This window comes from Mustelus asterias, chromosome 3, assembly GCF_964213995.1.
Source record: "Mustelus asterias chromosome 3, sMusAst1.hap1.1, whole genome shotgun sequence".
Classification (NCBI taxonomy): domain Eukaryota; kingdom Metazoa; phylum Chordata; class Chondrichthyes; order Carcharhiniformes; family Triakidae; genus Mustelus; species Mustelus asterias.
Genome location: NC_135803.1, coordinates 71,558,004 through 71,574,332, shown reverse-complemented (window position 1 = coordinate 71,574,332; position 16,329 = coordinate 71,558,004). Strand labels below are relative to the sequence as shown.

Here is a 16,329-nt window from a genome sequence, read left to right as displayed (position 1 = left end):
AAGGATGAAGGGGGATTTTATTGAAACTTACAGGTTACTGCGAGGCCTGGATAGAGTGGACATGGAGAGGATGTTTCCACTAGTAGGAAAAACTAGAACCGGAGGGCACAACCTCAGGCTAAAAGGACAATCCTTTAAAACAGAGATGAGGAGGAATTTCTTCAGTCAGAGAGTGGTGAATCTGTGGAACTCTTTGCCGCAGAAGGCTGTGGAGGCAAGGTCATTGAGTGTCTTTAAGACAGAGATAGATAGGTTCTTGATTAAATTGGGGATCAGGGGGTATGGGAAAAAGGCAGGAGAATGGGGATAAGAAAAATATCAACCATGATTGAATGGCGGAGCAGACTCGATGGACCAAGTGGCCAAATTCTGCTCTTATGATCTTATGATCGTTTGTGACGTGGATCCAATTCATTCAAACCAATAATCACAATCTGAAGCCTCATTAATTATGGATCATTTATGTACTGTCAGTTAAGTTGATATCAGGAATGGATTTCATTTAAAGCATTGATTTATGAATTTGCTGCTAAATTGTTAGGGTAAAGTAAAACTTTTATTCTAAGTCTTGGACCCAAACAAGATGGCTAAAACATTCATCTCTGATTGCATGCCTTCCAGGCAATGCTAAGTCAATGAGGGGATAACAGAAATTATGGACCCAATTTTTCTGTCCTTACTGTGCAATGTGGAACTAGGGAGTAGCCAGCGGATCGGCTTTGTTTGAGGTGGTATGGGAAAAATGTGTAGACTAATTAATATAGTATCTAATATAAATTATAATTCATAAAGGTAATGTAGTAGGCATAGTGTATTTGCATTTTCAAGTGCCATTTGATGACGTGCTTCATAAGGTTTGTTAGAAAAATTCAGGTGTCTGGTTAAGAGAGAATTTAGTAGCATGGATCGAAAATGGCACTGAAAGGTGAACAGGAGCATAAGAAATAAATGCATAATTCCATGAAATTGTATGTACAGATAGATTGAGTTCTGAGGAGAGACTCGATGCTGTCAGTGTTTCCAGTAGACAGACAAGACTAAATAGAGATTTTTAAAATTATATATGATGGTGATGGCATGTTTAGGACAGAACATTTTCTCTGGTTATGAGTCAGGAAGGAGGGCAATCAATTTAAAATTATCACTGAGGATATAGATGTTAGTGATACTTCTATGACATTCAACAAATATTTTGGACCACAGAATGGTTTGCTGCAATGAATGGTTGAGTCAGAGAATATTGTATCTTTGAAGAAACTTTCAGGATAAGTATTTGAAGCAAGCTATGGGAGTGAGTGGGGAGGTGGGATTAGTTTCAGATTGCTCTGGCAAAATGCCAGCATAATATGATAGGCCAAATGGCCTCTTGTGCTCCACCGTTCTACTGTTTGTGCGCTTGGCCCTTCACCCGAGATTTCCTGTTAAAATAAAAGGACCCTTAATAAGAACATAAGAAATAGGAGCAGGAGTAGGCCATCTAGCCCCTCGAGCCTGCCCCGCCATTCAATAAGATCATGGCTGATCTGACGTGGATCAGTACCACTTACCCGCCTGATCCCCATAACCCTTAATTCCCTTACCGATCAGGAATCCATCCATCCGCGCTTTAAACATATTCAGCGAGGTAGCCTCCACCACCTCAGTGGGCAGAGAATTCCAGAGATTCACCACCCTCTGGGAGAAGAAGTTCCTCCTCAACTCTGTCTTAAACCGACCCCCCTTTATTTTGAGGCTGTGTCCTCTAGTTTTAACTTCCTTACTAAGTGGAAAGAATCTCTCCGCCTCCACCCTATCCAGCCCCCGCATTATCTTATAAGTCTCCATAAGATCCCCCCTCATCCTTCTAAACTCCAACGAGTACAAACCCAATCTCCTCAGCCTCTCCTCATAATCTAAACCCCTCATCTCCGGTATCAACCTGGTGAACCTTCTCTGCACTCCCTCCAATGCCAATATATCCTTCCTCATATAAGGGGACCAATACTGCACACAGTATTCCAGCTGCGGCCTCACCAATGCCCTGTACAGGTGCATCAAGACATCCCTGCTTTTATATTCTATCCCCTTCGCAATATAGGCCAACATCCCATTTGCCTTCTTGATCACCTGTTGTACCTGCAGACTGGGCTTTTGCGTCTCATGCACAAGGACCCCCAGGTCCCTTTGCACGGTAGCATGTTTTAATTTGTTTCCATTGAGATAGTAATCCCATTTGTTATTATTTCCTCCAAAGTGTAAAACCTCGCATTTCTCAACGTTATACTCCATTTGCCATATCCTCGCCCACTCACTCAGCCTGTCCAAATCTCTCTGCAGATCTTCTCCGTCCTCCACACGATTCACTTTTCCACTTATCTTTGTGTCGTCTGCAAACTTCGTTACCCTACACTCCGTCCCCTCCTCCAGATCATCTATATAAATGGTAAATAGTTGCGGCCCGAGTACCGATCCCTGCGGCACGCCACTAGTTACCTTCCTCCAACCGGAAAAACACCCATTTATTCCGACTCTTTGCTTCCTGTCGGATAGCCAGTCCCCAATCCACTTTAACACACTACCCCCAACTCCGTGTGCCCTAATCTTCTTCAGTAGCCTTTTATGGGGCACCTTATCAAACGCCTTTTGGAAATCCAAAAACACCGCATCCACCGGTTCTCCTCCATCAACCGCCCTAGTCACATCTTCATAAAAATCCAACATGTTCGTCAAGCACGACTTTCCCCTCATGAATCCATGCTGCGTCTGATTGATCGAACCATTTCTATCCAGATGCCCTGCTATCTCCTCTTTAATAATGGATTCCAGCATTTTCCCTACTACAGACGTTAAGCTGACCGGCCTATAGTTACCCGCCTTTTGTCTCCTTCCTTTTTTAAACAGCGGCGTAACATTAGCCGTTTTCCAATCAACCGGCACTACCCCAGAATGCAACGAGTTTTGATAAATAATCACTAACGCATCCACTATTACCTCTGACATTTCTTTCAATACCCTGGGATGCATTCCATCCGGACCCGGGGACTTATCCACCTTCAGTCCCATTAGTCTACCCAGCACTGCCTCTCTGGTAACATTAATCGTATTAAGTATTTCTCCTGCTGCCAACCCTCTATCGTTAATATTTGGCAAACTATTTGTGTCCTCCACCGTGAAGACCGACACAAAAAACTTATTTAAAGACTCAGCCATATCCTCATTTCCCACTATTAACTCCCCCCTCTCGTCCTCCAAGGGTCCAACATTCACTCTAGCCACTCTATTCCTTTTTATATATTTATAAAAACTTTTACTATCATTTTTTATATTAATTGCTAGCCTAGCTTCATAGTCTATCCTTCCTTTCTTTATCGCTTTCTTAGTCTCTCTTTGTTGTTTCTTAAATTTTTCCCAATCACTTGTTTCTCCACTATTTTTGGCCACTCTGTACGCAGCTGTTTTTATTTTAATACTCTCCTTTATTTCCTTCGTTATCCACGGCTGGTTCTCCCTTTTCTTACAATCCTTGTTTTTTGCTGGAATATATTTTTGCTGAGAACTGAAAAGGATCTCCTTAAAAATCCTCCACTGTTCCTCAGCTATCCTACCTGCCAGCCTGCTCTCCCAGTCTACCTTAGCCAATTCATCCCTCATCCTATCATATTTCCCTCTGTTCAAACAGAGGACACTGGTTTGGGACCAAACTTTCTCCTCTTCCATTTGAATCAGAAATTCGACCATATTGTGGTCACTAGACCCAAGAGGGTCCTTCACAATAAGATCCTTAATTCTACCTACCTCGTTACACAATACCAGATCCAAAATAGCTCGTTCCCTTGTCGGTTCCGTAACATGCTGTTCAAGGAAACTATCCCGACAGCATTCTAAGAACTCTTCCTCCATTCCACCCTTACCGACTTGAGTCTGCCAGTCAATGTGCATGTTGAAGTCCCCCATGATTATTGCCGTTCCGTTTTTACACGCATCCCTTATCTGCTTGTTTATAGCCCTCCCGACCTCAACATTATTATTTGGGGGCCTATATACCACACCTACTAGTGTCTTTCTCCCTCTACTATTCCTCATCTCTACCCATAATGATTCCACGTTTTGTTCCTCAGAGCCTATGTCATCCCTCAGTACTACCCTGATATTATCTCTTATTAATAGCGCGACCCCACCACCTTTTCCTTCCTGTCTATTCTTCCTAAACGCCTGATACCCCTGGATATTCATCTCCCAGTCCTGGTCACCTTTCAGCCACGTTTCTGTAATGGCCACTAGATCGTACCCACTTGTGCTGATTTGCACCATCAACTCATTTACCTTGTTCCGAATGCTTCGTGCATTCAGGCAAAGTGTCCTTATTCCAGCTTTTATCTGGACCCGCTTTGATGAGTCGCGAACACCCTCTCCCTCTACTCCCTTATCTAAATTACCGCCTTCATTCACTTGCACCCTCTCCTCTACCATTAATTTTGTAATTCCCCTTACCCCTGCATCCTCCACCCCATCAATTAGTTCCTTGATCCTAGTCAACTCTTCTAGCTCCCCTCCCCCCAACCTATCTAGTTTAAATTCTCCCCAGTAACCTTGGCCAACCTACCGGCCAGGATATTGGTCCCCGTGTGATTCAAGTTCCACCCGTTTTTTGTGGGATTTTGCCAGTCCTGTTTTTCTAGAGTGATATGCCATGGCCACAGTCAAGTTAGGATTAACTTTCAAAGTAACTATCATATCAAAACTGATAGGCAACCTCATGCTCTGTAATAACTAAAAGGTCCCTTGATAATCCAAGGAGCATTTTGTGGTCTTGAGTTTTATATTTTCAGTGTCAGAAACTATATGCTGTCTTGAGAATTCACCCCCAGCATTTTGCTGTCACTGAATGTTTCAAAAAACTTGATGAGATGTTACAAGAATTTAAGACTCTGTTTCTTCTATTTTGAACAGGGTACCCATTTTATATGTGGTGTAAATTTAATTATTGTACTGTTAGAATTTTGCTTATCTGTCTGACCTTTGTATATAATTTTATTTTTTTAAATAAATCTCACATTGCAATTTAGCCTGAAAATTGTAGTTTGACAGTGTGATATTTTTCATCTTTGTGAGGTGAAAGAAGATGGTGAGTATTTTGCACATTCTCCAGTAAGTGACAATTATGATTCAGTTTAATTGTTAGACCTGGGCTATATTAACTGAGTGCATGACAGAGAATAAAGAATTTAGCTTTTTACTACAATTCTTTGGATTTAAAAACCCAAATGGCTCAATCACTGCCTCCACCTCACCTCATTTTCTCACTAGAACTTAGTTTCAATCTTGAAGCACGATTGCCTTATTGCCTTGATGCTTTACTGCTCCACTTTAAGCCATTAAACATCTTTGAGGCATTGAAGTGGCTTTACCTTGAGAATATTAAGTTGTTTAGGTAAATTTGCTTAATCTGTGGTTGAATCACCAGAGAGTGTTTGCAGATATTACTTCATGGAATAATGTGAAATTATTTTTAATTATACAGTAAGTGTCTTTCTGCAATGACAGCATCGCCCTTAGTCAGGACAATGGGACTGCTGTCATTGCTATTTCTTGGTTGAGATGTTGGGACCATCCATTAATGTTAGCTGAGAGAGATGCCCTCAGTTAGTTTAATCTTGCTCTCCTGCAATATGATAATCTGAACTGGACTGTGTGATTTTCTTTCAGGCTCCAAAGCCGTATGATCCTACAGTTTTCAATCATCCAGTCATCAAGAAATTTCTAGAATCTTCTTCACGGTCATCCTCCCCAGCCAATCAACGATCTGAAACTCCATCCGCCAACCAGTCAGAAACCGATTCAGTCACTCACCAAGCGGACACCTTTTTGGACAAAGAGAGTGAGCAGGAACAGCTAACTCTAGCATGTGAGCGCATTCAGCCTGATAGATTGGAGAAAAGAGCAGGGAGGAGCACTGGCCAGGTACGGTGATGAGGGGCGAATCCCTCACTGTACAGAGAAAATATATGTGGGGCACTAAGGCATTGCTTCCTTACTTTAGGTAGACAAATGGTAATGGGAGCTAGTTAGCCCCAATCATCTTGACTTACCGAAAGCTGCCAGGGTTCCCAAGTCTGATTGCTGGAAAGCGGGTATGTGGCCATGATGTGAAGCCTGGTGTCCAGGTATGTCTGCAGTCATATGGCCTGCCCATAGGCTCACACAACAAATGATCGCTTGGACAAGGTACTAGAGGGCATTGTGTTCTAACCAGCATGGGAGGAGTGCACGTGTTATTGAACCCCACTGTTCCGCAGGCTGCACCAATAATTTAAAAGGTTAATTTTTGCACCAAAAAGGATAATCGTTTACCTTCAGAATGAAAGAGACATTAACCATGCTTCTTTCAGTGAACACTGAACAAAACAAAACATATTTTTAACAAGTGTGCAAGTACTGGTTAACATACAATGGTAATCTGAAAGTATAACTATCTCCCTAAAATATTCCCCCAACACACACACACACAAACAAAGGACAAATCAATAGTCTTTCTGCAGAGATGGGCGTAAGAGGGTAGGCGTTATACAAGGAAGGATAACATTGTCAATCTGGAGTTCCCTTGTGTGAAGTCAGGCTGACGGTCTCGGTGGACATTCGGACGTTCTCTCCAATGGGACTTTGTTGTGAAGGAGAACGTGGCTGGATTAATTCTTCTGGCCTTAGCTTTGTAGATCCAAATGCAGACAAGTTAGACTCAGATGAGGATCCTCTGGCTACAGGTTGATAACCAAGTACAGTTTCAGGCAAGGCAGAGAGAGGGACAGTATGGGTAGCTTACCTTTCTCAGCTTATTCCTCAACAAGACTGGCTGCAAAAGCCAGCAGGTTCAAAACTTAAAGGTGGGATTTACGGTGATTTCTAGCCAGTCACTCGCCTTTGCCTTTCTGTTTTTTCTGCATAAATTAAAGTGATTGCAGTTCAAAATAAACAAACACTTCTTCAAGTACCATGCAGGTCAGGTGATTTCTTGGATCATCATAGAATTCCTACAGTGCAGAAGGAGGCTGTTCAGTCCATCGAATCTGCTCCGACTCTCTGACAGAGTATTTTACCCAGGCCCATCACCTCGCCCTATCCCATGGCTAATCCATCTAACCTCCACATCTTGGGAAGCTAAGGGTCTATTTAGCACGGCCAATCCACCAAACCGGCACATCTTTGGACTGTGGGAGGAAACCCACGCAGACACGGAGAGAATGTGCAAACTCCACATAGACAGTCACCTAAGGCCGGAATTGAACTGGGTCCCTGGTGCTGTGAGGCAGCAGTGCTAACCACAGTGCCACCGTGCTGCCGTTGAAGAAGGCAGGTTTACTCCTAGTCCAAGGTGAACATATGACCTTCTGGAAAAAAAATCCTCAAAGTCAGCATCCAAGTATTCAGATAATGCAATATCTTTCCATATTCAAAAAAGCAATATAATTTTGAAAGATATGTTTTTCCCAACAATCAACATCTTAAAAGAGAATAAAGTGGCTGCAAAATGTGAATCTCAATGCTCTGCCATGGAATGGGGGAGGTGGCAAATGGATCTACGCAGAGAGGTTATAAAAATCAGCCATGTTATCCATAGTTGGGTTGCTGGTTGGCCAGGCTAGCTGTTGGGTGGGATTGACTGGGCCTGCTGGAGGCCAATATCCAAGGAAATTGGAAGGGAAAAAAAGCAATGATGAAGGGATGAAAATGGGAAGACAATGCACCATTGAACAAGATGGAGCGATTCAATTCATTGTTTTCTGTTCCTATATTTCCTAGGATACCTTTGGAGTTCCAACCCAACAGGAGATAGAGAAGCGATGTACCTACCTCACCACCAGTGAAGATCCATCACGCCTTTACGTCAAGAAGACAATTGTCGTTGGCAACGTTTCAAAGTCAGTGCTAGGTCCCTCTTGCGTTTGTTTGTATCTCTCCATGTTTTGCACTTCTTTACTTTGTCATCTGACCTCTTTCTCTTCTCCCCCCTCTGTTGATGGGAGTGGAAGTATAACTGAGAATGAAAGACTTGATGCTGTGTAATCTGTTCACTGTGAACTGTAACTTTGGCAGAGAAACATTAGAGACCCCTTAGAAAATGCATAATTTACAATTTTTCATGTTTACTGCCAAGGTTACGGTGAACAGTTAGCAGAGCCCTGCGGAACTTAAGTCCACCAAAGTCTGTATGCATATGACCATGTGATATAATACGTTTGTCATTTTCCATACATTAGGGGTCAGAGCAGCACAATGCAGTTACAGCAAGAGTAGGTTTCTCATCATTTCAATTCTGCTGGTTGTTGGTCAATCAACCCAAGGGGTTATGGATTAAGGGTGGTTAAATAGAGTTGAAGTGTAGATCAGTCATGAAGTGAATGAATGGTGAAGCAGCTCAAAAGGCTGAATTGCCTAGTTAAAAAAAATTCATGGGATGAGGGTGTCACTGGCTAGGCCAGTATTTATTGCCCATCCCTAATTACCCCTGAGAAAGTGGTAGTGAGCTGCCTTCTTGAACCACTGCAGCCCATGTGATGTAAATGCTGTTAGGGAGAGAGTTCTAGGATTTGGACCTGGCAACAGTGAAGGAAAGCTGATATAGTTCCACGTCTGGGTGGTGGTGTGTGGCTTGGAGGGGAACTTGCAGGTGGTAGTATTCCCATGCATCTGTTGCCCTTGTCCTTCTCAGTGGTAGAGTTGTGGGTTTGGAAGGTGCTGTCAAATAAATCTTAGTGAGTTGCTACAGTGCACCTTGTCGATAGTACACAGTGCTGTTACTGGGCATTGATGGTGGAGGGAGTGGATGTCGAAAGTAGTGGATGGGGTGTTGAGCTTCTTGAGTGTTGTTGGAGTTCACTCATCCAGTTCTTACATTAGATTTCAACTGAAGTCTACCCAGTGAATTGTATAGCCCATTATAACTTTTGTGAATTTATTTTCCACGATTCTGGTCATATGTTACAGAATTCAGTCAGCTTTTTAACTTATTCAGGTTATCTAGGCACTGAATTTAATGAACCTGCTGTTCTCACCCATCCCCTTTCCAGTCACTTTGCTAATTCCTACTCCCATTATCGGCCCTTGTTCGAATTTTGCTCTCTTTTTTTCGATATCTTGGGGCTAGTTCCTACTCCTTATCTCAGTTCCTGTTTCTTGTTTTGCTTTGCTGACTGACTTCTGCTCCCTTTCCCAGTCTCCCTGGCATCATTTCGTTCCTTTTGTCAGAATCTAACCACTCTCAGAACCTGCGCGCTCTTCACCTATGGGACGTGTCTCTCCAATTGACTAATTTGTTACTTTACAGGTATATTCCCCCAGACAAAAGGGAGGAGAATGATCAGTCCACCCACAAGTGGATGGTTTATGTGCGAGGTTCACGGAAAGAGCCCACAATTGACCATTTTGTGAAGAAGGTTTGGTTTTTCCTACATCCCAGCTACAAGCCAAATGACCTGGTGGAAGTCAGGTATGGCCCAGTATTTCACCTTTGGCGTCACTCCTGCTTAGGGCTTGGTAATCTGATACAATTTTTAAAAAATCAGGTAGAACTCAAAAGGGTGGCGGTCAGGTAGTTAGTACAGAACCAGGGCCTGCGAATAATATTGTACCAAAGCTAACACAGGGAACCAGAGGGTAACAAACTGTGTATCTTAATTTAAATTACTGAAAATTATGAATAGCATCATTTATTGCTCAGTGAATGGAGAGTGGATTTTTTTCTTTTGGATGAAACAAATTTGTTTGTCTCCGTTCCCTTTGATTATATTGCAAAGTCACTTTTAGATAGTAATAGTAAGACTTTAGTTGAGCATCATTTAAGTAGCATCCTCTCGGAAACACCTGGATTTTTGTTTGCTAGCAAGGCATGTCAGCACCTAAAGTTTCCCCCACACTGTCCCCTCAAACACTCCAAGCTCAGGAGCAGCATTGGTTTGATACAGAGTGAAGCTCCATCAATACTATCCCCATAAATACTCCAAGGTCAGGGACAGCAAAAACGCAGCCAGTTCCAGGCCTTGGGTACCCAGCGGTCTTTAGGAACCAAAGCAGATGTGCACCCTGTCCTTTTTCAGCACATTCCTCGTGAGTAGAGTATTTTGTATTTGTTTTGACTGAAATAATCAGAGTTAGGATGTGTTGTCAGATTTAGTAGATGGTGGAAAAGTGAATAATAAGTCATGTGAAACACATTAGCAGTGATTTGTCGTTGTTGTCTCAATGCTTTTTAGTGTTGAATGATCTTTTGTTTGGTTTTTGTTTTCTGATTAGTGAACCACCATTTCACCTGACCAGACGAGGCTGGGGTGAATTCCCTGTTCGCATTCAGATCCACTTCAGGGACTTGCGTAACAAGAGAATAGACATCATTCACCAGCTGAAGGTACAGCAGTTTTTGGGTGAAGCTGTGCCCCCCAGACATACTGCCGCTATTTTCTCAATCTGCATGCTGCAGTTAGCAACACAAATTGGGCTTTAAACAAGGGGAAACAATCATTTTATCATCGTGATCAGTCAGAATGCTGGGCAAAGGGAATTTTCAGGACTGAGATAACAGATCTTTATTAGGTAAAAATATCAAGAGACATGAAGATGTGGATCAGTGAAAGTAAAAATAAAGTTTATTTATTAGTCACAGGTTTATAGGTGTCCAGACCACCACCCACCTGTCCTGGTCCCCCCATGCCGATACTACAGTTAAGAAAGCCCACCAACGCCTCTACTTTCTCAGAAGACTAAGGAAATTTGGCATGTCCGCTACGACTCTCACCAACCTTTACAGATGCACCATAGAAAGCATTCTTTCTGGTTGTATCACAGCTTGGTATGGCTCTTGCTCTGCCCAAGACCGCAAGAAACTATAAAAGGTTGTGAATGTAGCCCAATCCATCACGCAAACCAGCCTCCCATCCATTGACTCTGTCTACACTTCCTGCTGCCTCAGCAAAGCAGCCAGCGTAATTAAGGACCCCACGCACCCCGGACATTCTCTCTTCCACCTTCTTCCCTCAGGAAAAAGATACAAAAGTCTGAAGTCACGTACCAACTGACTCAGGAACAACTTCTTCCCTGCTGCCGTCGGACTTTTGAATGGACTTACCTTGCATTAAGTTGATTTTTCTCTACACCCGAGCTATGACTGTAACACTACATTCTGCACTCTCTCATTTCCTTCTCTATGAACGATATGCTTTGTCTGTCTCGCATGCAAGAAACAATACTTTTCACTGTATGTTAATACATGTGACAGTAATAAATCAACTCAACTCAAAGTAGGTTCACACTGCAATGAAATTACTGTGAAAATGTAATTGAATGGCAAAGCAAGTTTGAGGAGCTGAATAACTTAGTCCTGATTCTTTATCCTATGATCTGAGCATCTTGTTCTGATTACAACAACATTGTGCAGTCTCCTCAGCTTGGGTTTACTCAGACTGTGTGTATGTGAGTGTAGGTGTAGGTATGTGCCCTACTTCTGGCTCCTTCCTGGCTGCTTTTTGCCCCCGAGTTGAAACATTTTCTGGTTGTGACAAACTGAGTTCAGGAGGCACCAGTTTCTTCAGCCTCTGTTCCCACTTTGGTAATCATAGAATAAGTGGGAAAAAAATGTCCAAATAATAACAGTCTATAATTCTTATTCTAAAATCCTGCCTTTTTTTTGAGTTTTGATTTATTTTTGATTTAGTTTTGAACTCTGTTAGCTACTCGCATTGTCCTGACGACCCCTTATACCAGGGAGCGAACATTAACCTTTGGTTCAAATCTTGCTGCTGTCACCAATTAGGTGAGGCCTGGGATGCACTAACTGTTCGGAGGTTAATTTTATTTATTTTTAACTATTACGCATCACTTGATGTCACTGTTGTCTCAGGAATCAAAAGGTTTTGGGTTGAAGTCATGTGCCAAACTCTTTAGTACATTTGGGGGCGGCACAGTGGTTAGCATTGCTGCCTCACAGTGCATCGGACCCGGGTTCAATTCTGGCCTCGGGTCACTGTCTGTGTGGAGTTTGCACATTCTCCCTGTGTCTGCGTGGGTTTCCTTCGGGTGCTCCGGTTTCCTCCCACAGTCCAAAGATGTGCGGGTTAGGTTAATTGGCCATGCTAACTTAACCGGAGTATCAAGGGGATTAGCAGGGTAAATATGAGGGATTGCGGGAGTAGGGCCTGGCTGGGATTGAGGTCGGTGCAGACTCAATGGGCTGAATAGCCTCCTCCTGCGCTGTGGAGATTCTATGATCTATTCTATGATTATCTAGGCTGTAATCTAGGTGAGGGAGTATTGCAGTGTCAGAGGTGTCATGAGATTTTAAGTTAAGTCTGTCCTCTCAGTTGGATATAAGAGGCAATTGAACTGATGGCTTTTTGGGAAAGTTGTTGCCTTGAATCGGGAAAATAAAATTACCAATAGTTTGCCTTCTATTGTCACAGGGGTGTGGATTGAAGTTAATTGTCACTGTGATGAAGAATGCTTCCCTTATGTGAGCCCAAGACTTTAGGAGGGATGTGAAAGCATTAGAGAGGATGTGGAAAAGATTCACAAGAATGTTCATCATCCCTGGAACCATCAGTTATGTGGATAGATTGGAGAAGCTGCCGTTGTTCTCTTTAGAGAAGAAAAAGTTGAGAGGAGATTTGATAAAGGTGTTGAAAATCACGAGGGGACTGGACAGAGTAAATGAGGAGAACTGTTCCCTTTGCAGAAGATTTGAGGACCAGTGGACACTGATTGAAGGTGAATAAAATCTTGGTGACCCGAGGAAAATGATCCTTACACAGTGAGAGATCAAAATCTGGAATGCACTGCTTGAGAGTGATGTGGAGGCAGTTTCAGTTGTGCTTTTCAAAAAATAATTGGATCGTTATCTGAGGAGCAAATTTGTTTTGCAGGGCTACGGGTAAAAGGAGGGTGAGGGAGATGAGCTGAGTTTCTACTGCAGAGTACCAGCACAGATACAGTGGGCTGAATGGCCTCCTTCTATGCTGTAACCATTCTATGATTTGAGATACTGTGTTAAAACCAGTTTACACATAGACGTTCTGGGGAAAGAGAGAGAGCAGGAGTAGAAAATGCTGATTAGTGTGTAGAGCTTGCCCTCATGGTACAATGTGCACAGAAATGGAGTCAGAGGTGTGTGAGCATTGCAGTACACTCTGGGCATGGCTCCTCAGTGTCTCCTTGTTATGAGTGTGGTTGCTCTGTGTCAGTCCAGCTCCTCACCATGAGCATGGCTACATACTGTAAACTTGGCTTCATGTTGTGAGTGACCCAAATTCAGTTCCTGAGTAGAGGGAGCGCCACAGTTAATTTGCATATAAGCAGTAAATTAAGCTGAAAGAACGTTATCCAGGCATGATGGAGAGAACCAGATATCTTTGCTTGTTATACTCAGAATGACTATAAGAATAATACAGCACTCTTTCCTGTAACTTCATTTAGAGACACGTGTACTCCTTCTGCTCATGTCATGAGGGAGTGGTAAAACAATGTAAAGTCTTCTATATCTAACCTGACTTGGGAATTTTTAATGGGGAAGTTTTACATTAGTACTGGAATGGAATATTGAAGCAGTCCCAACATTATAGATTACAGACAAAGTAAATGAACCTCTCCACTGACTATACAATATGGGTTAGATACAGAGTAAAACTCCTTTGATATTTCCTAATGGGCATTCCTAAATGAGGTATAGTACAGGATAGATGCAGTGAAGAAAAACATTTGTGTTTATATGACAAGTTTCACATATTCAGGACATCCCAGAGTAATTCACAGCCAATGGAGTGGTTCTGCAATGTAGCTCCTGTTGTAATGTAGGTAAACATGGTTGCCAATTTGCTCACAGCAAGCTCTCACAAACAGCAATCAATCTGCTCTCGATAGTGTTGGTTGAGTTATAAATATTTCCCAAGACGTCAGATGGATTCCCTACTATACTTTGGGTGTTGCTGTCGGATTTTTATTTCTTCCTGAGCAGGTTGTTAGGGCCTCAGTTTAATGTTCCATATAAAAGATTGCACCTGTGACACCTTCAGCATGCATTGGTGTCAACCTTGATGATGTTCTCATGTCCTGGAATGGAGCTTGAACCCAAGAGCAAGCTGAGGGATGAGAATGTTACCACTGAGATAAGGTGGCATGATATAAAGCTCTCTCTACATTGACTCATTGAGTGCTTTCAGGTTACACAAATGAAGGATGCAAAATGAAGTTTTATCTCAGTAAATTGATTCGCACTCGCCTAGTGTGACATTTCAATTTCCAACACTAGCCATCATCTTGGTTCGATTTCCAAATTGGGGCCTGTGTGGGACTTGTGATTGAGTCTCACTTTACAGCTTGTCTGCATAGAGAAGAGAGTTTAGAACCAAGTATTTTGCCCACACCAACTCATTGAGTGGAAAATGTAGCCTGCTAACATAGCATTAGTTTGGACTGGATCTGATGCGAGGCCCCAGGGATGACTGGCTCACTACTGTACTCAGCACACCACCATTTTCTTTTTGCAATTGCTTGTGTTGAATGGACATAGCTGTCTTTCACTTTACTAATCTGAGCTTGATGTTTTTTCCACAGCTGGATAGAACATACACTGGTTTGCAGACACTTGGCGCAGAAACGGTATGCTTTAATCTCCATTTTTCTCTTTTCCCACTGTAGCTTCCTCTTTAGTTTACTTGGTTCTTTCAGTTGTGTAGCTGCTGACACCTTGGGGTACAATTTCACTCTTAGAACCATTGCACAGGCATGAATCTGGACAGTGAGTGGGTCAGCTGCCCAGTACTGAGGAAGGTACAATCACAACCAAATTATGTATTAGCAGCAAAAGTCTGTGTAAGGAGATAAGTAGGAGGAATCCCAGTTGGGACTTTTTTCATTCCACCCATTGCTGCTGGGCTGTCAAATCACTTGACACATTGCATCTCTCATTTATACTAATAATTTAGAAATTACTGGGTGTGATATTAGCCGAATGCTTAACCCACATGTATGATTTTCCTCTGACCATTTTCAGAGCGCTGGTGTTGGCCTAAAATTCAAGCTTAAATAAAGAGACAAATGTCTCCTTTAAATTCGTGTTGGTTTGGCCAGCTATTGGTTGTGATTTCACCCAATAATATCATTTCTAGATTTGTGAAGTGTAGCCCGGCAAAAGTTTCATCCATGTTTTGAAATTCATGGCCTCAGCCCTCACTGTCTTTGTAACTTCCTCCAGTGCTACAACCTTCATGTGTTGCTTCATTTCTGATCACCTGCATCCGATTTTCATTGCTCTGCCATTGATGGCTGTGCCTTCAGCTGCTCAGGTCCTAAGCTCTGGAATTCCCTCCATAAACTTTCTACTTTCGTTTTGAACTTTTTTTAAACCTCTTTCTCACCCAAGCTCAGACACTCCATAAAATCTGTTTGACCAATTTTATGATAACCTGTCTAATTGTATCTTTATGTGGCTTGGTGTCAAATGTTGTTTGATAACTCTCCTTCTATTTCGCAGTATGAAAGGCACTATATCAATGCAGGTTGTTGTTTTGAATATATCTCTGTTTAGATTGTAGTCCATTCCTGCACTCACACTGGCTGTGTGCATCTTTCTGTCTCTTGTCTATTTTATTTGATGAATTGATATTTGAGCGCTGTAATGACGGTGTTCTCTTATATGTTACCTTGGAACAGGTGGTGGACGTTGAACTGCACCGTGACTCTCTTGGGGAGGAGTACCTTCCCACAGCAGTGCCTCCTTCTGGTTCCACTGCTGTACTTCTCTCTTCATCTTCCTCCTGCTCCTCCTCCTGTAGCAGGACCCCTCAGTCTGTCACCCCCTTGCAACCTGCAATGTCCTCCACTCCCCCAATGACATCAGCAGGAGGTGTTCACGTGTGTGCAGCAGCTTTGAGCTCTGCCTCTGGAAAGCAGTCACTTGACTCTCTGGGATTCATTTCAGAAAAAGGTGAGATGGTTCTTTCATCACTAGTGAGCCCCCAAACACCTGTGTACAAACTCCATACCAAACATGGAGCCACATGTGTACACTCCAAAGCCAAACACTGCTAGACACTTAACGTAGAACCACCAACATCAAACTCAGCCACATGTGTATGTATAAGACCCCTAAACCAAACCAAGAGTCACGCACATGGATATACAAACTTAAAAGAAAAATGGAACCACAGGTGAACATCCAGATGCCAGAACCAATCTTGGATTCAGACATGTACATGTAATACTCAAATCAAACAAGAAATTACACGCACACTAACACGTAATCTAAATCCAACACAATCATACATAAGTATGTGCAAACCCCAAAGCAAACACAGTACCACATATGTATAC

General features: G+C 42.6%; 1 protein-coding gene across 16 annotated transcripts in view; it reads left to right on the top strand.

Moving 5' to 3' along the window:
- Positions 1-16,329, top strand: part of yeats2 (YEATS domain containing 2) — a 133,756-nt gene that overhangs the window by 16,421 nt on the left and 101,006 nt on the right. For 15 of the 16 annotated variants that reach the window (XM_078209167.1, XM_078209171.1, XM_078209164.1 and 12 more), the window contains exons 4-9: positions 5,686-5,940; positions 7,777-7,895; positions 9,302-9,463; positions 10,267-10,378; positions 14,572-14,616; positions 15,670-15,943. In XM_078209167.1, coding sequence (XP_078065293.1) covers positions 5,686-5,940; positions 7,777-7,895; positions 9,302-9,463; positions 10,267-10,378; positions 14,572-14,616; positions 15,670-15,943 — 967 coding nt within the window. Of the gene's footprint in view, positions 1-5,685; positions 5,941-6,019; positions 6,144-7,776; positions 7,896-9,301; positions 9,464-10,266; positions 10,379-14,571; positions 14,617-15,669; positions 15,944-16,329 lie in introns of those variants that run through there. The other variant, XM_078209173.1, reaches the window with a different exon arrangement.